Source organism: Bombina bombina, chromosome 5 (genome assembly GCF_027579735.1).
Source record: "Bombina bombina isolate aBomBom1 chromosome 5, aBomBom1.pri, whole genome shotgun sequence".
NCBI classification, from domain to species: Eukaryota; Metazoa; Chordata; class Amphibia; order Anura; family Bombinatoridae; genus Bombina; species Bombina bombina.
The window spans coordinates 248,082,432-248,107,036 of record NC_069503.1 but is presented as its reverse complement, the minus strand read 5'-3'; the positions used below and the strand labels follow the sequence as shown (position 1 = coordinate 248,107,036).

The following is a 24,605-nucleotide window of genomic DNA, read 5'->3' as shown; positions in this document are numbered from 1 at the left end:
CTACACCTAACACAGCATACTTCTAAAACCAATTATAAATGTATTCTAATATCCTATGGAAATGCTATCACTTTAAAGTTACAGTAAAACTTTACAGTGATAGCCAGAATCTAAGAGATATTTTACAGGGACTTTAATTGATCACTTCTAATAAAGATGCACTGTAATTTACTTTTTACTCTAGCCGTGCTATCCCATTACCCTGCGCTCTGACTTCCCGCTTCAAAATTCATATTTTTTGTGAGCTAATGATTTAAAAAAAATGTTCTTCAATCGTGCTCTAGCCTTATGGTACTTTTTTGCAGTTAGATCTCTGATTGGAGAACGGTTCAAACAATTAACTGCCAAAAAATATAAGTATGGAAGTAGGCAGCCGGAATGTGGGGTATTAGAATGGCAAGTTACAGCACATCTTTATTAGAAGTGATCATTAAAGGCCATCTAAAATATTGCTTAGATTCCGGTTTACCATCACTTTTACTACAAAGAAAAGGAATCATGACATTCCAATAGCAGCTATGCAAATAAAAGGATACTTTATTTTTTTTTTATTTATTAACCCCTTAATGACCACAGCACTTTTCCATTTTCTGTCCGTTTGGGACCAAGGCTATTTTTACATTTTTGCGGTGTTTGTGTTTAGCTGTAATTTTCCTCTTACTCATTTACTGTACCCACACATATTATATACCGTTTTTCTCGCCATTACATGGACTTTCTAAAGATACCATTATTTTCATCATATCTTATAATTTACTTTAAAAAAAATTATAAAATATGAGGAAAAAATGGAAAAAAACACACTTTTTCTAACTTTGACCCCCAAAATCTGTTACATATCTACAACCACCAAAAAACACCCATGCTAAATAGTTTCTAAGTTTTGTCCTGAGTTTAGAAATACCCAATGTTTACATTTTCTTTGCTTTTTTTGCAAGTTATAGGGCCATAAATACAAGTAGCACTTTGCTATTTCCAAACCATTTTTTTTCAATATTAGCGCTAGTTACATTAGAACACTGATATCTTTCAGGAATCCCTGAATATCTATTGACATGTTTATATTTTTTTTTAGTAAACATCCCAAAGTATTGATCTAGGCCAATTTTGGTATATTTCATACCACCATTTCACCGCCAAATGCGATCAAATACAAAAAATCGTTCACTTTTTCACAAATTTTTTCACAAACTTTTGGTTTCTCACTGAAATTATTTACAAACCGCTTGTGCAATTATGGCATAAATGATTGTAAATTTTTCTTTGGGATCCCCTTTGTTCAGAAATAGCAGACATATATGGCTTTGGTGTTGCTTTTTGGTAATTAGAAGGATGCTAAATGCCACTGTGCACCACACGGGTATTATGCCCAGCAGTAAAGGGGTTAATTAGGGAGCATGTAGGGAGCTTTTTGGGGTAATTTTAGCTTTAGTGTAGTGTAGTAGACAACCCCAAGTAATGATCTAGGCCCATTTTGGTATATTTCATGCCACCATTTCACCGCCAATTGCGATCAAATTAAAAAAAAAGTTAAATTTTTCACAATTTTAGGTTTCTCACTGAAATCATTTACAAACAGCTTGTGCAATTATGGCACAAATGGTTGTAAATGCTTCTCTGGGATCCCCTTTGTTCAGAAATAGCAGACATATATGGCTTTGGCGTTGCTTTTTGGTACTTAGAAGGCCGCTAAATGCCGCTGCGCATCACACGTGTATTATAGCTAGCAGTGAAGGGGTTAATTAGGAAGTTTGTAGGGAGCTTGCAGGGTTAATTTTAGCTTTAGTGTAGAGATTAGCCTCCCACCTGACACATCAGACCCCCTGATCCCTCCCAAACAGCTCCCTTCCCTCCCCCACCCCACAATTGTCCCCGCCATCTTAAGTACTGGCAGCAACTCTGCCAGTACTAAAATAAAATATATATTTATGCTTTTTGGGGGTTTTTTTAAGCATATTTACATATGCTGCTGTGTAGGAGCCCCCCTTAGCCCCCAACCTGGCTGATCCCCCACCAAACAGCTGTCTAACCCTCCCCCTCTGCCTTAATGGCTGCCAGTACCCAGTTTATAAAAAAAAATAGTTGCTTTATTATTTATTATTATCCCCCATTTTCTGTAGTGTAGCTCCCCTACCCACCAAAGAACAAACCCCAACCCCCTCCTAGATACCTTTGACTGGGTTTGTTTAGAAAATAAAAAGATTTACACAAACTTTTACAACAGTCTTTTCTGTAGTGTAGCGGTTCCCACCCGCTCCCGCCCTGTGCACGCGCCCGCCCGACGTGCACGCGCGCGCCCCCATCGCCCCCGCCCCCCTCTACATTACCCGGCCCATCGATGGCCGCCCACCCGCCTCCCAAGTCAGCTCCCACCCACCAACGTTACCGGCCACCGATGTCCGGTGCAGAGAGGGCCACAGAGTGGCTCTCTCTGCACCGGATGGCCATTTAAGGTTATTGCAGGATGCCTCCATATCGAGGCATCACTGCAATAACCGGAAAGCAGCTGGAAGCGAGCAAGATCGCTTCCAGCTGCTTTCCACACCGAGGACGTGCAGGGTACGTTCTCAGGCATTAACTGCCTTTTTTCTGAGGACGTACCCTGCACGTCCTCGGTCGTTAAGGGGTTAAAAAAAAAAAAATATGAGGAAGTGAGATAGAATGTATTACATGTTATACAACATCTTTGTTATTTACAAAACTGCATAGGTAATCGTTTCCTATTTGAAGATGTACAGTATAAAGACTTTGCCTTACAATAAGAAACTACCAGTAGTAACTAACATTCAGTAGCCGTCTGTCCACAGGGAATAATAATTTTACTATTAGACGCACATCCATCTAAAATATTAAACTAATGCAGATTTGTTTTAATAATGTTAGTCCCTAATTAACCTCACCCTGACATTTCCTGTTATTGTTGTGCTTTCTTTAGTAATACTATAGCAATGTAAAAATATAGACAGCAATACATATGTGTTTCACATCTGCAAGATGACAGGAATATTCTAGTCACACCCTTTCCCAGTCAGTAAAAAAAAAAAAAAAAAAAAAAAATGTAACACTGGCCACTCAGTCATAAAAATCTAAATGGTCCAAAATGGAAGGAAAAGACATGGGTTGCCAAAAGTCTGTGGTCCCATAATGCTTTGCAGCACCATGCCAAAATACTGGCCAATATACTCACCTTTACACTAAAATACTGCAAGCTCATAGCTCCTTCTTGAAAGGCTATTTACACAGTTTAGCTCCATGTAAACCAGAGTAGGTAGGATGAGAAATACCACACACTGCATACATTTTATTTGCCATTGGAGACTTTCAGTTGCTTTAGAATATGAAGTACCCAATTACTGCCAAACTGCACAGTAACAGATGGGTTTGCAACTATGTTAAGAAAAATCATTTTGTCAAAGATTCTCTTAGCTCCTTTAAAGAATAAAACCAATTAAAATGTATTCTATTGTCCAACATTGCTGCAACTGTTGTTTGTGTTATTGGAATTATACATACAATGTGGTAATTATGAGAGCATGTGCTCAAAGAAATATATCCTTAACATGGGGAAAATGATATTGATCTTAGTCACATACAATCTGTATGGTAAAGTGTAGAGCTAAAAACATCAGCCCAGCCCATATACTGTCATCCATTACAGATCATACACTGTGCTCCTTATTTGTAGCCTTAAAGGGACACTGTACCTAGATTTTTTCTTTCGTGATTCAAATTTTAAGCAACTTTCTAATTTACTCCTATTATCAAATGTTCTTTATTCTCTTGGTATCTTTATTTGAAATGCAAAAAAGTTTAGATGCTGGCCCATTTTTGGTTAACAACCTGGGTTGTCTTTGCTGATTGGTGGATAAATTCATCAACCAATTAAAAAGTGCTGTCCAGAGTTCTGAACGAAGAAAAAAGCTTAGATGCCTTTTTCAAATAAAGATAGCAAGAGAACAAAGAAAAATTGATAATAGGAGTAAATTAGAAAGTTGCTTAAAATTTTATGCTCTATCTGAATCACGAAAGATTTGGGTACAGTGTCCCTTTAAAGGGACAGTCATGTAATTATCTTGTTTAATGCAGGGCTCGACAAACCCAGGCGCCTGGGAACCACTAGCTCCTAGAATTTTACCCCTGGCTACTAACTTTTTGGGGTTATTCTCCATATATCTATATACAAATACCACTGTCTGGCTACTAAATGTTCTTACTGGCTCCTAAATTTTAAACAGATTTGTCGACCCCTGGTTTAATGTATTCCCAATAATTAGGAATGTACATGTTTAATGTATTCCCAATAATTAGGAATGTACATGTTTTCATTATTCTGCATTAATTAGTGAAACAAATGTCTAAAATAGCTGTGGTCTGAGCTATTCAGCAAATTTAGCACTGGATTTATTAGAGTAAAAGTGCAACCCACAAATATCTGTTTGTTACACTTTTATTCTAAAACATCTAGTGCCAAAATCAGCTGAATGCCGCACATTGCAGCCATTTGTTTTTTTAAATTACACTATGCCGAATGAAAAAATGCACATCCGTACCAATGGTCCCTTTTACCAGCTGGAGCGTATAAAATTGTTTACAAATAGCCTGCTTACCTTTATTTTATCATTCAAAATAACTGCTTTTGTCAGTGAAAAGCACCAACTATATAGAAAAAGTTTAAAACTGCAGTAATTCCCTAAAGAAAACTAAGTAAACAAGAGGAACCAGCACCCCAGTGATGTGTGGGAGAGATAGGTACCGAAGATGGTTATTTTTAATTGCTCTAAGAACTGGCATATGTGTATAGAGAGATATACGAAGAAATGTGTGTATACAGAGTGCGATAAGGTGCCTGGCCCATGTTAATGGATTATAGTTTAAATGAGCATTAATTGCTATTTCATATACACAAATGTACTAAAGAAGCAAATTCTCATAACCCCAAGGAAGAACATGACATGATCTGAGATGTCATTGCAGAAAATGCAGCATTCCTGCAGAAAGAAAAAAGGATACATGCAGGAACTGTTGGTGCTTTTCCTTTGCATTGATGCTCCACATCAGGCTGATCTCTTCAAACAGTGCTGTGCTCTGGTTGCATTGTGTATGTTTTCCTTAACACAGTGCAGCCAGAGAGAAGAGAACAGTGAAATACGGAGCAGTGCTGCAAAATCACAGCATATTGATGACTGGCTCTCATCGTTTTTTAGCCCCGCCACCTAGCCTTTCCCAGTCCGCAAAGCTTTGACTCTTGAATGTAAGATGGTTTATGAGCAACAGACCTTTTCTATTACTACATGTTTTCCTTAGAATTATGTAATATTAGACAAAGAGCAAAGGAAACATTAACTCAAGTGACATTTTAAAAACTTGAAGAAGTTTCTCTGCAACCAATTTGGAAAGCAATTTTCAATTGCTGCAATATATTATAAAACTACAAACATGGTTTTAATCTCCAGTTAATCAACACATTATAGTTGAGCTGGTGCTTTAGTCATCACAGAAAGTAAAAAGGTCATTTTAATCCTCTGCAGAAGGTATAAAAATTCACTGGAAACACATTAACGGGGCAACAATGTTGCAGTAGTTTCACTTTAAAGGTAAATACAGCTAAGGCATGATATTGATACCCATGTCCTTTTGGTGGTCAGCTCTAAATACATTGGATACACCATGATGCCATGTGACCATAGCTATGCTGTAAATATGGGTTCTTGGAGACTGGAATTGAGAAACTCCAGATAGGTAGGAAAACCTTTATTCTATCCAATGAATGAAAGGAGAAACACTACTTTAGCATATCATACTAATTGTCTTTGGCAATAAGATGCAGTACCACAATGCCAAGTCACCTGGGTAGAACAAAGTGTTTAAAATGCATAAAGGTCATATTTCTGGGAAATATCTGCAAAAAAATCAAATTACATATAAAAATTGCTCTTAGTAACTACTAAAAAAAAAAAAGTAAAATATATGGGTGGGGGGGAATAAAAGGGGCATTCCATTGCTTTGGTTTTGTAAATCCCCAGATAAAAATACATGATCTCTAATCTTTTAAAGATTTCTACAGTCCATTTAATAGAGCAATTAAGCACAAACTATTTTGAAGCTTTGTAGCTCCGGAACAGTTTTTTATACTAGATGTGCACTCTTTATACACCTTAGATGTGGAGAACACGCACAAAAGCCTGCATATGCTACTACATCTGATAAATCCAATTAGGGACAGATATGCACCGATTTGTCTTGAGAAATTAGCCAGGTGCCTTTCAAGTTATGAGAATTAGAAATTGCACAGTTTTCACTCAGATATATTAAATAAAAAGGGGGCAAAATAAATAATGAAACTATATTGCAAAGTGGTTTCATTATGTATAACTACAAAATGTTATATAATAATCTCAAGGTGTTGGCTGCCCCTTTAAGGAACTACTGCTACAATTTTCTCCTACATTATAATCTGCAGCTCCCATGAGCATCTAAAACTAAACATTTAGGAGCTACAATTAACATTTTAGGAATTGTAGCCCAGACTTTCTGAAGAGCTGTCTAAACGTGTTTGATGATTTCCTGATATCCTGCAGAATACCAAGTAAATCACCATTCTGTAAATCAATATATTCCTGACTCCTCTAACCAACCCCTGCTGTGCAATTGATTGAGATAATCTCGCTCAACCAGGAAACCAACTAAAAGCATCTATGTTACTCAACTGTAAAATCAATCATTTAAATACGTTCACTGTTCAATATTTTAAAAATGATGTGTATATATATCGGATATACATATAAATCACTAAAAGATGCAAATATATATAAAAGAACACATGCATTAGATTAAAAAGGTGTTATGTATATCATAAAGAAAGGAATTATTTGATCCACCAGAACACCCATCTCCCTAAAAATCAACAATTTCCTCCTACTTCAACTTAATTTGAAATCTCTTTCATAAGAACAAAGACATTGACTTATTTTATAGGTTGTATTAAAAGGGACATGGATTTCCAAATTGCTATTACATGATTCAGATAGAGCATGTAGTTTTAAGAAAGTTTCCAATTTACTTAAATTATCAAATGTGCTTTATTCTCAACAAGGTATTCCTTGATGAAGAGAATACCTATGTATAAAGAGTACAATGTCTAGAGCAGTGTTTTTCAACCAATGTGCCGTGAGAGATCCTCAGGTGTGTCGCGGCAGACTGACAACAGTGTGACATATTTTTTAAATTTGTGCTTGTTTTTTATTCTGGGCCGTTTTTTTATTTTGAGTGAGATGATGACTGAGGGTAACAGCGCAGCGGCAACTCGCTTCCCCGACCCGTGTTCACACTTGGAAGGAACCCAAACCCACCACAACACGTGTCTAGTGCCGGCTCTACACGCCACAACACTTCAATCCCCCATGCATGCTGGCGCAGCTTTGCTCCTCCTCCAGAACAGTTCCAGCCAGCGGGGGTGTCCCTCTTTCAAATTTTTAAATATTTGGAGGTATGTCACAGGCTCATCAGGCATCATTTACAACCATGACATATTGACATTCATTCACAGACAATCATTATGATTGTTTGTGAATGAATGTCAAGTATAGTTTGTAGGAGGCATGGCAGCACAGTGTGTGTGAGTGTGTGTGTGTGTATATATATATATATATATATATATATATATATATATATACACACACACACACATACATACACACACACACATACACACACACTGTATTAGGCTACAATGTGTGATTTTGTAAAATTTTGGGATGGTGGTGTGCCGCAGGATTTAATGTAAAAAAAGTGTGCCACAGCAAAAAAAAGGTTGAAAATCACTGGTCTAGAGAACTATATGGCAGCAAAATTTTGCAAAAATGAGCACTTGGTGGCAGCAGTGCTCTCCACACATGTATGCTCCTGAGACTACCTACCAGCTATTCAAAAGGATACCAAAAGAATGAAGCAAATTTGATAGTCAATTGGAAACCTTTGATCCAAAGCCCCACCTGTAGTATAAAATAAATATTTGGAATTTCATGTCCCTTAAATATAACAGGTATGCAGTAATCCAAATACAAAATAAAACTTATAAAAATATATATTTGTTAAACATATACCTATGTGCCACCAGATAAATAGCACACATTATGCAGTGGCATATTCAACAAACTGGCTACACCAGCCCTAGCTATGAGCATAATTTTTCTCTGGCAACCTAGAGGTTAAATAGTTTGATGTACTGGAATTTTGTACAGAAACATATGATTGAGAACAAAAAGGACCTTGTACTTAGCATTAGGAAGATGATAGGGCAGGCTACTCTGAGCATGTTTTTGCTTGAATGTAAAAATATGACGCACCCATGTTGGCAAAGATTTAATTAAGAGAAAAGAAAAAGCCATGGGTGAATTCAAGGCAAGTCATTGCAAACTAGGAATATACAAACAGGGTTCATTCCTGAATGGAATGACAGTAGTATAGCAAAGAGTGTACTTAGGTTAGCAAACAACTCAATATCCCTGAATATAGTCTGCTGACCCAAGAGAATATCAAACAATGACACAGTTTTGGAATATCAGGTGTAGAACATGAGTGCTAGGTATGTACAGGACTTTCCTGCAACAAGTCTGCACAACGCCACTTCAAAAGATAAGTGTTAAATGAAACCAAAATAATTCACAACTTGAAAATGCTATTCCACGCTACACAGACTTTACTTTTCCAAAATTCCCCTATTTGCAGTTCTCTCTCCACTTTTTATCATAGGTTTAAAATGACAAAATCAGGATTAAATGTTTGCTTAGTGAACTCATACAAAATAAAACATCTTCTAAAGACAAGTTACTGACATTGAGAGCAAGAAATTATGACACAATGTGTGTATAATGGAGATATATTAAACACACACATTGTGCAATTAGATATAGACCCACTGACAATTCTTTATGTGGTTACTGTAAGACAAAGTATGTGGTACTTACTCTATTAATATAATAAATCCATGTAAGCAAGGGAGCAAGTATTATTGAATCTGTCATAAAATGCCCTCACTGTGACCTAAGAACATAATATCAAAATGAAGATGGCCACAGGCACCACTGGAAAATGACAACTCTGCCACTGCAACCTGCTGGATGAATCTACTAGAGGGTTCATTTCACTCAGCAGACTCCCTTCTTCCTCCTGCATGTTTACTTTTTATAGCCCTTTGCTCACGTCCCTGTATTGCATCAGGAATACAGGCAGCCTGCTATGTGCATACTTCTCGTTCTCTGGCACACTTGTTAGAATGTGCACTGCCCGAGCACAGAACAATACAAAGAGGTGAAGACTTAGTCCAAGCAACTTTGCACAAGTGAGACGAGGGTTTCTAAATCATCCCCCCCCTTGGCTACCATAGAACACGGGTGCGCAATGTGCTGCAGCCAAGGGGTTAACAGCTTTACAGCTAATGAAGTGGGGGCGTGGAAAAGCAAGTGGAGATATATATATATATATATATACATACACACACACACATATATATATATACACCTATGTTAAAACACTATACTTTAAACTGCTGAGCCGCAAACCCAGTTCCTCTCCCACCCTATGCAATGGCTCGGATCAGCCAATTATATTGTCCCCGAGGAATGTTAGAAAGCAGCTGCCAGTGGCTACTCACCTCACCGCCCAACCCGGTGGGCGCTTGTAGCTTCCTCTCACCGTCACCCTCAGGTGGAGTTGTCCGGCGGGTCGCCATGATTCCCTGTGTGAATTACAAAGGACGAGCGCAGCCGCCTGGGGAGTCCACATTGGGGAGGGAGGAGAAGTACTCGGTACAAAGAGGAGGAAGCATGTGGAGTGAGCGATTACCGGGAGACAAAGGGTATGAGCGGGAAGGGGGGAAAATACACGGAGGCTCCTGCTACCCTCACCGGGACAGAAGGCTTAGGACCGCGAGGACAGTGAAAACCATGTCAATCATATCCCTATGTGTGAGGGTGTTTGCCACCAGCGCCAGGGGACGAGAAACTGAGAGCGTCCCAGCCAATCAAAGCGGTGCATTGGTGTGAGTTGGCCACGCCCTCCCCCTTAACCCGTACCAATACAGAATGAGTAAACCCGCGCGTGCAACGCGTTGCTGGGAGTAGACTGGGAGTGAAAGTGTTAAGCATCTGGAACAGCAGATAAGGCAGAGCTCCGTGACGTAAACCTTACGCCCCATTCAGTATAATAGGGAGAGGGCGGCAGGGGAAGGGAATCCCTGACGTGCTATGTACAGGGATCGGGCGCTAGCTGGAAGCGCCTGTTGTATCTACCGGGGTTGTTACAGACTGATTACGGCCAGTTTCTCACACTTCTTACGGCTCTAGGGCGCAGCGTTTAACCTGTTTGTGAAGTTGTAAAGTAGAAAAGGTTGTACGGAGCTGTGGGATATCTCCTGTTACCTAATCTAGATTCTTGTGCTAAAGTTAGTATTCCAGATGATAGAGTCGTAGGATTTATGCTCTTTCAATTATACAGGTATAACATTTACTTATGAGGACTTTTTGTTGTTGTTGTTGTTGAGAGCGGGGGTTATAAACTAATCTACACCTGTCCTGTAGGTTCGTTCTGTAACTAGAGTTTATTGATTTGAGCCTATTGTTAAGACGATTCTTACATTCATTACTTTGTTCCATTATGCATAATTAAAAAAAAAAAAACTACCTTTTTTTTTTTTTTTTTACTTATGCATAATAGTATTAGGCGCTATATCACATTGAGTTTGTAATTTATGGATAACGTGTATATAAATACAATGAATATACTGTACACTGCTTTCTTTAAACGTAACTTTACTCGTTTTGACGTTGCCAAAAATCCGGTATAACACATTTAGCAAAGTCAAAAATGAATCCTTATACCAGTGATTTTTAACCTTTTTTTTTTTTTTTGCCGTGGCACACTTTTTTACATTAAAAAATCCTGTGGCACACCACCATCCCAACATTTAAAAAAATCACACATTGTAGCCTAATACAGTATATATATATATATATATATATATATATATATACACAAACACACACATACTGTATGTATTGTGCTGTTATGCCATGCCTCCTACAAACTACCCCTGCACTGGGAGTAAAAAACAAGCAAAGTTTAAAAAATATGTCACACTGTTGTCAGTCTGCCGTGGCACACCTGAGGATCTCTCACGGCACACTGGTTGAAAAACACTGCCTTATACAACACCACACCTAAAATATTTTCTAAAAAAAATCATCCTATGTAGATTTTAATAAAACATCACCAGTTTTAACACTCACCACTATTTACTCATTTATTTAGACACTACACATTTTATTTGCACAGTGAAGCAGGGGGATGTGTGTTCCCTGACATCAGCTATATATATATAAAAAGGTGAGAAGAATCGCTGCGCCAGGAAATTATTAGTATGATTGGTCACATGATTTATAGAGGTGGTGAGGGCTTAGATTACAAATGGGGCAATAAATGTTTAGCGCTGTTGATCTTTACCTGCGTTCAACGTAGATCAGTAGCGCTCCCATGTATGCGCTGATATTACAAGTTGGAAGTAAAAAAACTCAGATGCACTTACATCTGGTGGTCGGATATCGTAACCGGTTGCTAACTCCCTTTCCCCAAAAAACTTCTAAGGGCCACGCTAAAAAAAATCTTTCTCTATTGTTTGCTCAAGCGCTAACCCCCAAGGCAGAACATGCAGTGATCTGAGATGTCATTGCATAAAATGTATCATGTCTGCAGAAAGAACAGGACACATGCAGGAACTGTTAGCGATTTAACTTTGCAGTGCTGCTCCATATTAGCCCGTTCTCTTCAAACAGCGCTGTGCTTTGGCTGCACTGTGTAAGTGTTCCATAACAGTGCATCCTCAGTAAAGTGCTGTTTGAAGTGAACAGTCTCAAATATGCAGTAGCGCTGCAAAGCAGCAGTGCATTGGTTGTTGACTGGCTCAAACCCACCCTTAGCATTTTCCAGTCCTCAAAGCTGTTTTTTTCCTGAATGTAAGACATTCTTATGAGCAATGCACCTTTTTATTACTACATTTCTATGTTAGACCAAGAGAAAACAAATTTATTCAAGAGACATTTTACAATTTCTTTTTTTGGCTGTAGCTAATTTGCAATCCAATGTTCAACTACTGCACTATATTCTAAAACTTTTTTTAAAAAAGCTTTATCCTCCAGTTAACCAACACATTGCAATGGAATTTGTGCTTTAGTGTAACTACCTAATTTAAAATTGAAATTTATTTAAAAATGAGCTGCAGAAAATTTCAGTTAAAAAAAAAAAAAAGTACTTACTGCGCTAAAGCGGAAGGTGCGTTACGAATTCTTATGTGTGTGTGTGTGTGTGTGTGTATGTATATATATATATATATATATATATATATATATATATATATATATATATATATATATATATATATATATGTGTGTGTATATATTTAAAAATATAAAAGAGCATTTTCTTTTAAGTAAATAACAGGAATTTCAAGTATTTCTGTTTATAAAAAAAAAAAAACTTATTTAAAAATGATATTGCATATTTCAAGGTATTTAACTGGGAAGGGCTCAAAAGTGTGTGTGTGTCTCTATCTCTCACAGGCTAGTTACTGATGGGATATATGTTCCTACCAGGAGGGGGCAAAGTTGCCCAAACATCAAATGCCTATAAATACACCTCATACCTTAGTTTTAAAAACTTTGCCTCCTTAGGAGGTAGTAAAGCATGATGTGCTTGATTTCTTCAGTAAAAGGCACTTCTAAGCATATTGAAGCCCAGTTCCTCTCTAAGTGCAGTGTTTGTCTGAGGGATGTGAAGGGAGTATTGTCTGATGATACCATATTTTCGCTTATGGGAAAGCTTTTCATAAGGCTCTCTGTAAATCTGTCACAGGGATTCATCTGCTGCCTCCCTTTATAGATCGACAATATACTCTTGTACTATTACCACTGCTGATATGTTTCAGTACTGGTTTGGCTGTCTGTTATATGTGGATGGGTGTCTTAAAGGTAAGTATGAAAATGTATCTTTTTTTTTTTTTTTTTTTTTTTTTTTTTTTTTTTTTTTTTTACAAAGGCACTCTGTTATATATTGTTTATATATGCCTTGAGTCAGTTGTTTAGTACTCCTTATATATTATAGCTGCACTGCAGGTTTGTTTGAGTTTGAAACGTATCTTAGTATGTCTTGGCATAAAATAAAATAGGCATGGTTTGACATGTTTGGGGATAAAACTAAATCCCAACACTCAACTCTTTCTGACTTAGTGGTTAAACCATCACCTTATTGTTCAAGGGGCCTCCTTAGTTCGTCCTACCTGGACTGTGATTACAACAGATGCAAGTCTCACAGGTTGGGGAGCTGTTTGGCGGTCTCTGACAGCACAAGGAGTTTGGAATCGTAGAGAGGCGAGGTTACCAATCAATATCTTAGAACTCTGTGCTATTTTCAGAGCTCTTCAGGCTTGGCCTCTATTTAAGAGAGATTGTATGTTCAGTTTCAAACAGACAATGTCACAACAGTGGCATATTTCAATCAAGGGGGGACTCGCAGTCCCCGCCCTAGCAATGTCAGAAGTATCTCTAATACTTTCTTCGGTGGAATCCAACTCTTGTCTAATCACTATGATTCATATACCAGGTGTAGACAATTGGGAAGCAGATTATCTCAGCCGTCAGACTCTACATCCGGGGGAGTGGTCTCTCCATCCAGATGTGTTTTATCAGATTGTGCAGATGTGGGGTCTTCAAGATTTAGATCTGATGGCCTCTCATTTAAACAAGAAACTTTCCAGGTCCAGGGATCCTCAGGCGGAATTGATGGATGCGCTAGCAGTTCCATGGTTTTACCAACCTGCTTAAATTTTTCCACCTCTGTTTCTTTCAAGAGTGATCTCAAAGATCATAATGAAACAATCTTATGTGTTTCTGATAGCGCCAGCATGGCCTCACAGGTTCTGGTATGCGGACCTTGTCAGAATCTCCAGTTGACTTTTAGGGTAATCTAGCTAAGACTAATAAAGATATACTAAGAAATATATTCTTTTGAGCAAATACCTGTAACACATCAACAGGAGTTACAAGGAACACGACGGATTGGCTCCAGGACCGGTCTGCGGGGTAAGTACAAACTTGTATATCTCTCACACCTAAGACTATTACCATCACAAAAAGAAGATAACCTTTTTTCACATTGAACCAATACTCCAAGTTATGGAAGGTTGATATTAAGGAAAAGACTAATTTATATCCTCCAATCAGATTCCTGTAAAGACTATTTAAACTGCACTGGGACCAGGTACAAGATATTATCCACTGATAATTAGAAAGTGTTTTTTTTTTTTTTGTTTTTTTATGGGGTACCCCAATATTCATAATTATCAGGGTCGGCCGACCTTTGCTCTTCCCCTTTATATATAAACAACTAGTTGCTATTTGTTTTAAATGTTTTAACTTAATAAATTCATTTTCATTTGATCTGTCATTTGCATATATTTTATTCTGTCATTTGTATAAGAGATAATAATATATTTCTTGGGGGGCAGAGTTAACTGCCAGCGAGAGCAGTCGTGTTGGGAGTGAGCTCTCTGCTTTTGAACGATAAAAGTGATTTTCTACCCCTTTTTTTTTTTTTTTTTTTTTTTTTTTTTCTTGGGAACATCTAAGTGCTAACTTGTTTGACACTAACTAGGAGAGCTGCCCTGGACTGATAGCAGTGAAACCAGATCCTGAGAGCCGCAGGACGAGCCGGACACGTACCCGGTCTTACTCCAGCTAGACAGAAGTGGCCTCCCTTGGCTCCAGAGGGTCGGGCATCCGCTCTGGAGCAGAAGATAAGCATTTCCCAGACCATAAGTGGAGCGACTAAACTGCCACCTGCACTCTGAACCTGAGATCCCGGAAGACAACTCAGCCCGGCCGGACCTAAGAAGCGATGTCCCCAGAGGAGCTATACAAAAGTGCTTAACTCAACACGTAACCCCGGGTCCACCGGAACGGGCTGGAGCACTGAGCTTACCATGCTTTGAACAGACCCGACAAAGTTGCCTCACATGCAGTTCCTTCCAACCTTGAAGTTTTGGCGCGAAGATCTGCCATCTTCCCTGGGGCCATCTTCTTACTTAGCGACACAACCTCGCATCTGAGGTACCGAGGGGCTGACACACACACCATTTGTGCTGAGGAGGAGGCTAACAGGACCCACCCAGACCCACTCACTGCCTCAATCTTCAGGCCTGCATCTACCTTGTTCCGGCCCACACGGCTTCACTTGTAACAGAGGCCTCTGCATCTAGAAAGAGGTTAGGTGGGGTTTTGGAGGAGTGGGCACAATCGTCAAGGCGTTCAGCCCAGTGGCCACTGTTAAGAGAAATTTACACCATTTGCCCCCATTATGATCTTTCCCAGGCCTTTCTACACCCGGCCATAATTACTTTGAAACTATTTGCCCACGTGGCATTAAGGCCTACTCTGAATATCCTCTCTAAATACCACTTGGCCCCCACAGTCTGGGAACCCCCCCTAAATAGCTTAGGGGACATTTCACCCCCGCCTCACGGCCTTAACCACCTGGGACATATATCACAACTGGGCCTGTCATTAAGCCTAGGGGGAGTATAGTCTTCCGTGCGAGAGTGCTTTCCAAGACATACTTCTGTACTATTGACTTTGGGGCAACTATTCACAAAGCCTTACTTGAGTCTGTGGAATTCAGGATAGTAACTCCCATAAGCCTAAATAGGTCAGACCCAAGGACCAGGTCTCTCGCAAGCAGTCTCTCCACACTAGACCTTCGACCCCCTTTCCCACCTGCTATCACAGGTGGGTCATATTCCTGATCCCTTCACCAGCATCGTCGATAGGAGAGAAGCTCCATGGAAAGTGGGCCTCGGCCCCGCACTAACAAGATGCACGTTTAAAATTTAGGGAATTTGAGGGAAGGGCCTACATACTACACATGCCACCATAGAGGATTAAAGATTTACCCATGAGTTATAAATAATATCCAACAAGAGTAGCAGGCCACACCTATATACATCCATATGCGAGAGTCCTGCTCTGGAAGGAAGTCAATGTGCAAGCTCCCAATAGGAGCCTGGCCACTGCTATACACTGTAGGAGCCTTTACAAAGTAGAGGAAATACGCCATGTCTCAACCCCAGAGACGAAAATCAGTCGCAAAAGCTCCATAAAAAGACTGTCTTAGATCACTTTCACCCAGCTCCCTCTCTTCAGCAGGACCCCTCTGAATACGATATGTCGGACTCTAACAACACATATGAAACCTTGCTGGGAGCTGCATTGGGAAACACTCGCAACAACAATAAACCACCTCCTGAGGACTCCCCACCATTAATTGATACCATTACATCTTTACTAGCAGGTCACCATGATTCCTTGATCAAAAAGTTTGAGAGATCCCACGCGGATCTAAAGAGAGACATCGCCTCAATTGGCGAAAGGACTGATGCCTTAGAGCAAAAACAAAAGGACCTAATTACTGACCACACTAACCTCCTTTCCTATTCCGAAAATTTGGCTAGCCTGATCTCATCCTTGGAAGCCAAACTGGAAGACAGGTCCAGGAGGAATAACCTACGAATTAGAGGGGTCCCAGAATCCCCCCCCCCCCCCAAGAGCTGGAGAGCTATCTCAAGGAATTCTTCAAAGAAATTATTCCAGAAGCTAAGGACTCTGACCCATTGATGGATTGGGCTCATAGAGTGGCGCACCCGCACTCTTTAGCAACCGATAAACCAAGAGCTGTAGTGACCAGACTACACTATTTCACATTCAAGAACCAACTTATTATTGTGGATATGAGGTCCAAAACTCTACCAGAAAAATTTGAACAAATCCAAATATTTCCCTATCTCTCAGCTCATACGCTTTTTCTCCGAAGAACTTATGCAGACTATACCAGAATCCTCCGTGCTCAAGGAATACGATATCGGTGGGGGTTCCCAGTGAAGCTCCTAGTAACTAAGGATAGTCACCTGCACACGATTGCTACTCCTGAGGACGCCCGACTCCTCTTACAAAAATGGGGACTCCTTCCAGAAAATCAAGCGGATCTAGAAACTCCTTCCTCAAGACTTCTTCCCCTCAGAGCTGGTGCTCCAGAATGGAAACCTCTTCCCCGCAGGCCTTCCCAGCCTCCTAGACCACAGCCTGCTACTTGTCGTAACCCCCCATGATGGGTGATCGTCTGTAACTAGACTTTTGTTTGAGAGACAAGTGGACTTTCTGGGACTTCTAGCTGAGCTACACGCTCAGGGTCTTTACAAGGCCTAACACCTACATACAGTATCCTTTACAGTGTGCTCTCCTGGACGAGAGAGAAACCTTGGAGCACAGTTGCTCCAAGTCCACCAGATATATCTTTTGTTCTCTATATATGTTAATAGTTCATTGTTTAATAGCTCCTCTCTCTGTTGATGTTGTGAATGATCTATTCTCTGTTTAATAGGTGTGCTAAGCTTCTTTATACTGGTTAAAATGCCACCCAGGTATCCATTTGCAATATGAGTCTTATGCTATACTCGTACTATCTACTCACCACCCTATCTTACAATGACTGGGCTAAACCTTTAAGTGAAAGTCAGGGAGACTCTTTAGACTAACATAACCTTTCATACACTCCATTGAGACCCCCACTATTCGACTTTATTCCTACTTTCTGATACCAGGGTCTCTTGTAGTTAGTATAGTAGGGCCTCTTTGGGCCCCAATATCAACCTTGACCCGGCCATGTAACCCTTAGAGACAAGACACAATTCAGATTCTAAGGGACTCTTAACAACATCTGCTTCCTCATGTTAGTCTCAGCCGAAAGAAAAAAAATAAAGTCACTCACCTAAACTTATATGGATTTAGCAGCTTGAATCCTAAACCTTTCATTGACGTAGGCCCTTCCCGTTTCCCTTACACGACCCCCCCCCCCCACCACCACCTTATAGGTACTTGAGCAGGTGCCTATATTAGAGTAATTCTGAGACTTCATATTTGGAGTTCTCAGAGAAGCCTTGGAAAGTGCTGTAACGCACTACTAGATGTGTTCTTCTTCAACATAAAAATGAACAGCAAATTATGGTTCTTTTTCTCCTTTTCTTCTACCTGTCTTCTATATCTCTACCTGAACCTCCCATTCCCCTCCCTTTTTTTTTTTTCTTAGCAGCAGGTACGTAATATGGATTCCAAATATATGTCCCAACTGACTACTCTATGACTGAGTTGACAATCTCCACCCTGAATGCCAAGGGACTCAACTCACCCACCAAAAGGAGCCTGCTGGTAAGACAACTGAGAAAATATAAGATAGCAGTTGCCTACATACAAGAGGCACACTGGACGGAACCGTCTCCCCACACTCTTAGATCAAACTTATACCCAATATGTGAAACAGCTTCATTCACTAACAATAAAAGGGGGTAGCTATACTTATTAGACAAGACGTCAAATACACCCCCATCACGGTAGAAAGGGATCCAGAGGGTAGGTTCCTAATTATCGTATGTTCTCTGAACGATACCATCTACACCCTAGTTAATGTTTATGCCCCCAACACCAATCAGATATAATTTCTGGGACAGCTGCTGGAGAAAGTGGAGCAATTGAAGCAAGGGTCCGTACTCCTCGGAGGGGACTTCAATACTACCTGGGACCCCGGGGTTGACAGACGTTCATACAGGGACACAGACTCGGACAAAGGGGCCAGCCTCCTCTCCAGGAGATTTCGGAATCTACTAATGAGACACAACTATTTTGACATATGGAGGTGCCTACACACTACAGAGAGAGATTATACATTCTATTCAACAGCATATCATTCATACTCCCACATAGACTATCTGTGTACAGACCCTTGGACCCTAGATAGGTCTCACTTCGCTGGGATTGTGATATGCCCCTGGATGGATGACATGGTAATGGCCACTGTTAACCCACTCCCCCATGGGGGCTGTCTGAGATCCTGTTGACTAGCAGATCACTTGATTAAAAACCTCTGGTCCCAACAGACTGCATCAGACATACAAGATTTTTTTTTAAACTTAATAACACCAAACTAATGACACTACTCTTTGGGCGACCCTAAAGGCTTTCTTCAGGGGAACTTTCTTGAAACGGGCTTCAAGGTTGAGGCGTAAGAGAGGAGCCACATTGGCTCAACTGTTTGGGGACTTAGACCCCTAGAAACCTTAAATACACACCATCCTGACCCCGCGCTAGCTACACGTATAGGTCAAATCAGATTTGAAATCACTGCCAAGGAGACGGTCAGGGTACAAGAATCTTTACTTAAGTTTCGGAAGTTGTTTTATTACCAAGGAAATAGAGCAGACAGTCTTTTAGCGACCAATCTCCGGGCCAGAACTAGGGCTGCACGAATCCAAAAAATCTGCTACGCAGGGAAAACATCACATGCCCCTAGAGATATCGGAGAGGCCTTTATGTCATTCTATAGTGAGCTGTGTAACTTGGAAACCTGCCCCGACACACACAAAGCAAACTCGCATGTTATTAATGATTTCCTGTCTTCCCTCCATCTCCCCAAATTGGATGGCGTTGAGGCTGAACGCCTGGCTAACCCCATAACAAGCTTAGAAATCAAGTAAGCCATTAAGTCCCTAAAACTTCATAAGGCCCCCGGCCCAGACGGATTTACCCCCTTATTTTTTAAATCATATGCCCCCCTCCTGATACCATACTTTCAGCGGTTGTATGCTGAAATCCTCGAGACGGGTTTCTTACCTCGAGAATACTTAGAAGCCTCTATATTGACCATCCCAAAAGAGGGAAAGGACCCGACGCTTTGCCAAAGTTATAGGCCAATCACGCTCGTCAACCTCGACATTAAAGGGACAGTCTAGGCCAAAATAAACTTTCATGATTCATATAGAGCATGTCATTTTAAACAATTTTCCAATTTACTTGTATCACCAATTTTGCTTTGTTCTCTTGGTATTCTTAGTTGAAAGCTTCACCTAGGAGGTTCTGATGCTAATTTCTTAGACCTTGAAGGCCACCTCTTTTCAGAATGCATTTGAACAATTTTTCACCACTAGAGGGTGTTAGTTCATGTTTTTCATATAGATAAAACTGTGCACGTGAAGTTATCTGGGAGCAGGCACTGACTGGCTAAACTGTAAGTCTGTCAAAATAACTGAAATAAAGGGGTAGTTTGCAGAGGCTTAGATACAAGATAATCAGAGGTTAAAAGTATATTAATATAACTGTTGGTTATACAAAACTAGGGAATGGGTAATAAAGAGATTATCTATCTTTTTAAAACAATAAAAATTCTGGTGTAGACTGTCCCTTTAAGATCTTCTCTAAGATTCTGGCCACTAGATTAGGTCAGCTATTGCCCAAGATCATACATAGAGACCAGATGGGCTTCGTATTAAATTGGCAGGGTACAGACAGCACACGCCGCCTTCTTAATGTGTTTGCGGAGGCCAGCGGAACAGAGAGACCGCTTCTCACCCTGTCGGACGCCGAGAAGGTGTTCGACAGGGTGCGCTGGGAGTACTTGATGGCAGTCCTCAAAACGGCGGGTTTACCTGAGTTCTTTTGCAGAGCGGTGGGAGCCCTTTACTCTCAGCCGACAGCCAGGGTTAGGGGCTTGGGATTCTGTTCCAGACCCTTTGCCCTTAGAAACAGCACTCGACAGGGGTGCCCATTATCCCCCCTCCTTTTTGTCCTAGCTGTCGAACCACTTGCCGAGGCCATTCGCACTAGCAGCGACATCAAAAGCATATACATACAGGGGACTTATCAGAAGTTTAGTCTTTTCGTAGATGATCTGACGGTCTTTCTGACTGACCCAGACCGATCACTCCCCCACCTCTTGAACCTGTTCGACCTCTTTGGTAGAATATCGTTTTACAAACTAAACTTGTCTAAAACAGAGGCTTACCCGATCCACATACCCACTGCTCAACTCCAGGCTTTCCAAGCCACCCATAATTTTAAGTGGAACCTTAGGGGTCTAAGACACCTAGGTGTTTTTCTGTCACACGACTTTAAGACCGTAACGACGACAAATTATGATAGTTTTCTCTGGGATCTCAGACAGTCATTCATACTCCCTAGGTATAAGGAGATCTCTTGGATGGGCAGGATCTCTGCTTTCAAAATTATGCTCTTGCCAAAACTTACCTATCTGTTTAGATGCCTCCCTCTCCAACTCCCTAATACCTACCTTGACAGTTTTCAATCGCACCTTAATAGATATGTCTGGGCTGACTCTCACCCCAGAGTAGCAAGGAAGATATTACAGGCCCCGATAGATAAAGGAGGATTAGGCCTCCCCAACCTTAGAACGTACTATGAGGCCGCTATGCTAACGCATATATCGAGTTGGGGCCTTAATAAAGAATACCCCCGATGGTATGAAATTGAGCAAGCATCATTACCTCATGATGTCCTTCTTAGTGATTTAGTGTGGATCCCGCAACATTGTAGACCATTCTCCCTTACATCCAACTCCATAATAAAACATTGCCTCAGTATGTGGCATAAACTACGCCACTTGCCAAAGGTGCCCCCCCCCGTTCACGGAGTCCGGGGTCTCTTCAGGGGGCTCCCGGACTCTACCATCGCTGGCTGGTCTACTCTCCCCATTGAGACCATCACAGATATGTATATCGATAACTCCTGGGCTGCAAGACCCACCCTCATAGCACATTTCGCAATCCCACGTAAAATGCCCTTTGAGGTCACGCATTTCCGGTCACTGCTGCACAGCTGGCACTTTTTTAAATCTGCACCACCCATGCCCACATTGTGTGAGTCTAGACTTCAGATGGGAATACAGGGTTACCAGCCTCTGACAACACATTACCAATGTATCCAAAACTACCCTACTCTGCAAAAGACACACAATATCCTGGCTTGGGAGAGAGATCTGGACAGGGCTTTTGATTGTCAAGAATGGATGGGAGCAATAGCTCACACTAGACAGACAATACACAGGGTAACCTTTTTTTGAACTGTTTTATAAACTATTGACGAAGTGGCACTGGGTGCCCAGCCGACTGCTTAGGTTCTCCCCTGTAGTCTCCGACAGGTGCTGGAGAGGATGTGATCAAAAAGGAGATTATCTGCATATCTGGTGGAGTTACCCAGAAGTCCAAAAACTATGGAGTAGAGTCCTTGCCCTGTGCGGACTCCTCGCCATCCCGACTGATAGAGGCCCAGAGACCTACCTACTTCACCTCAACATTCCCAAACCCCTAAAACCTCTCTTTATATATCTGCTGATGTCTACCAAGCTAGCTATTGCAAGACATTGGAAACAATACATTGCACCTCATTTGGGGTAAGTTATTGAGATACTCTCTACTGTGAGAACAATGGAGAAAGCAGTTTATATAAACAGGGGACTCATAGACCTACTCTCTGACATTTGGTCCATATGGGATACACTCCCACAAAATATGCTGATCAAAGCTTAAGCATGAATGACGACCTGCTGTTCCCCTTCCCCAATTACCCTCCCCCCCCCCCCTATTTTCTTATCTTTCTTGACTACCCTTATATCTACCTAATAATTAATGCTTTCTCTTCTTACTGCTTCTATCTCCCAGGACTTATGCCTTATAGTCCCATGTGAAATTTTCATCACATTAAGTCATATTAAAAAAGTTATTCCAGATATAATTTATTAAGCAAAACATGAAGAAAAAATAATATATTTCTTACTATATCTTTATTAGTCTTGGCTAGATTACCCTAAAAGCCTGCTGTGTAATAGATAATCATTGCTATTAAGCATATCCCTCTTATTGAGGTCTATATTTATAAGGTTTAAGCATTTTTTTGCGCTTTATCTCCTATCACTCTTTTCTTTTTGGTTTTCTTAAAATTGATATCCTATGGGGGGATATCACAGAAGATTAGGCCTAACTAGCAGCGCAAGAAACATTTTACCCTTCTGTTTTAACACTACAGAATCTCCAGTTGCCAACTTTGGTCACTTCCTCTTAAAACAGACCTTCCGTCTCAACGCCCATTTTTTCCATCTGGATCTCAAATCTCTAAATTTGAAAGCATGGAAATTGAACGCTTGGTCCTTAGTCATAGAGGTTTCTCTGACTCTCTGATTAACATTATGATACAGGGTTGTAAGCCTATTTCAAGGAAAATATGACAAGGTTTGGAAAACCTATATTTCATGGTGTTCCACTCATGATTATTCTTGGAATTCTTTTAGAATTCCTAGGATTCTACAGTTTCTTTAGGATGGTTTGGATAGAGGTTTGTCTGCCAATACTTTGATAGGACAAATCTCTGCTCTTTCTGTTTTATTTCACAGAAAGATTGCTAATCTTCTTGATGTCCACTTGTATCAAACCTGTTCTTCAATCTATTTCGCCTCCTTGGAGTCTAGATTTGGTATTAAAGACTTTGCAGTAGGGATGCACCAAAATGAAAATTGTGGACTGAAACCAAAAATTCAGGATGCCCTTGGCCGAAAACCGAAAATGACTTTTTTTTCCAAAATGGATTTTAAAATAGTTAAAGGTATTCTTTAATTGCCTTGTTTGGCACTAACACAGAAACAGATGTTGCTCTGCTGTGCTAGATATTTAATTTACTGTACCTCATGGTGCAGAATGGAAAGCATCCTAAGTTACCCAGCTGGTCTGTTAGTAGCACTTGCTTGTGTCTGCTAAACTATGTCAACTCCAAGAGAAGGCTGCAGGTTTATTTGTCATTTCTTTTTTTTTTCCTAGTGTATAAACTTGTACCCTGGCCTCTGTTTAGAATGCTGTCTTTTTTTTATTTTTATGCTAGACAGCGGACCTAAATATATCCAATTGTTTTTTGTTGATCATTATGTGACTCATTACTTTTGAAATCTAATAATTATCGGCATGATCGCTCAGAGCTACAGCCAATCTCGTCTTCTACACATAACTGGTACAGGATATAACACACATGTTTGTGATTTTTAATGATTGCTATACCGCTTCCCACTACACAGGGGCACTTGGGAATCACGCAACTTTTTTTTCTGATTGGGATGCGAAGACTGGACTCTGGGCTTAGTGAAACGGCCCCTTTTGCTTGGTTTTACAATAGCCATGGCATTCCCTAAGTTACAAACAAGATATATGGCATTTCTCGTCCATGGGTTTTTATCATGTGACGCTTCATTCATTTTTATGAAAATGTGACATTTGTTAAGCAATATAATACCACTCATTTATTTAGGTCAGTATGGCACCACTCATTCATTTGATTGCATTAAATATGCTCCCCTCATTTGTTTTTGCATTTACATTTGATATGATATCCCTAGTTCTTAAGTCAGTATTTACAATCAATATATGACACCCTCATGCATTTCTTAATTTAGAATGACACCCCTCATTCATTTCTTAAAGGGACACTAAACCCAATTTTTTTTTTTCTTTCGCAATTCAGATAGAGCATGCAATTTTAAGAAACTTTCTAATTTACTCCTGTTATCTAAGCTTTTTTTTTTTTTTTGTTCAGATTTTCTGGACAGCACTTTTTTATTGGTGGATGAATTTATCCACCAATCGGCAAGAACAACCCAGGTTGTTCACCAAAAATGGGCCGGCA

The 24,605-nt window shown here is 40.2% G+C and overlaps 1 protein-coding gene across 1 annotated transcript in view; it reads right to left on the bottom strand.

Moving 5' to 3' along the window:
* ARHGAP21 (Rho GTPase activating protein 21) overlaps nt 1–9,981 on the bottom strand; it is a 327,556-nt gene extending 317,575 nt beyond the window's left edge. The window contains exon 1 of the mRNA XM_053713937.1: nt 9,653–9,981. Coding sequence (XP_053569912.1) covers nt 9,653–9,730 — 78 coding nt within the window. The 5' untranslated portion in view covers nt 9,731–9,981. The remainder of the gene's footprint in view (nt 1–9,652) is intronic.
* Nucleotides 9,982–24,605: the final 14,624 nt, after the last annotated feature.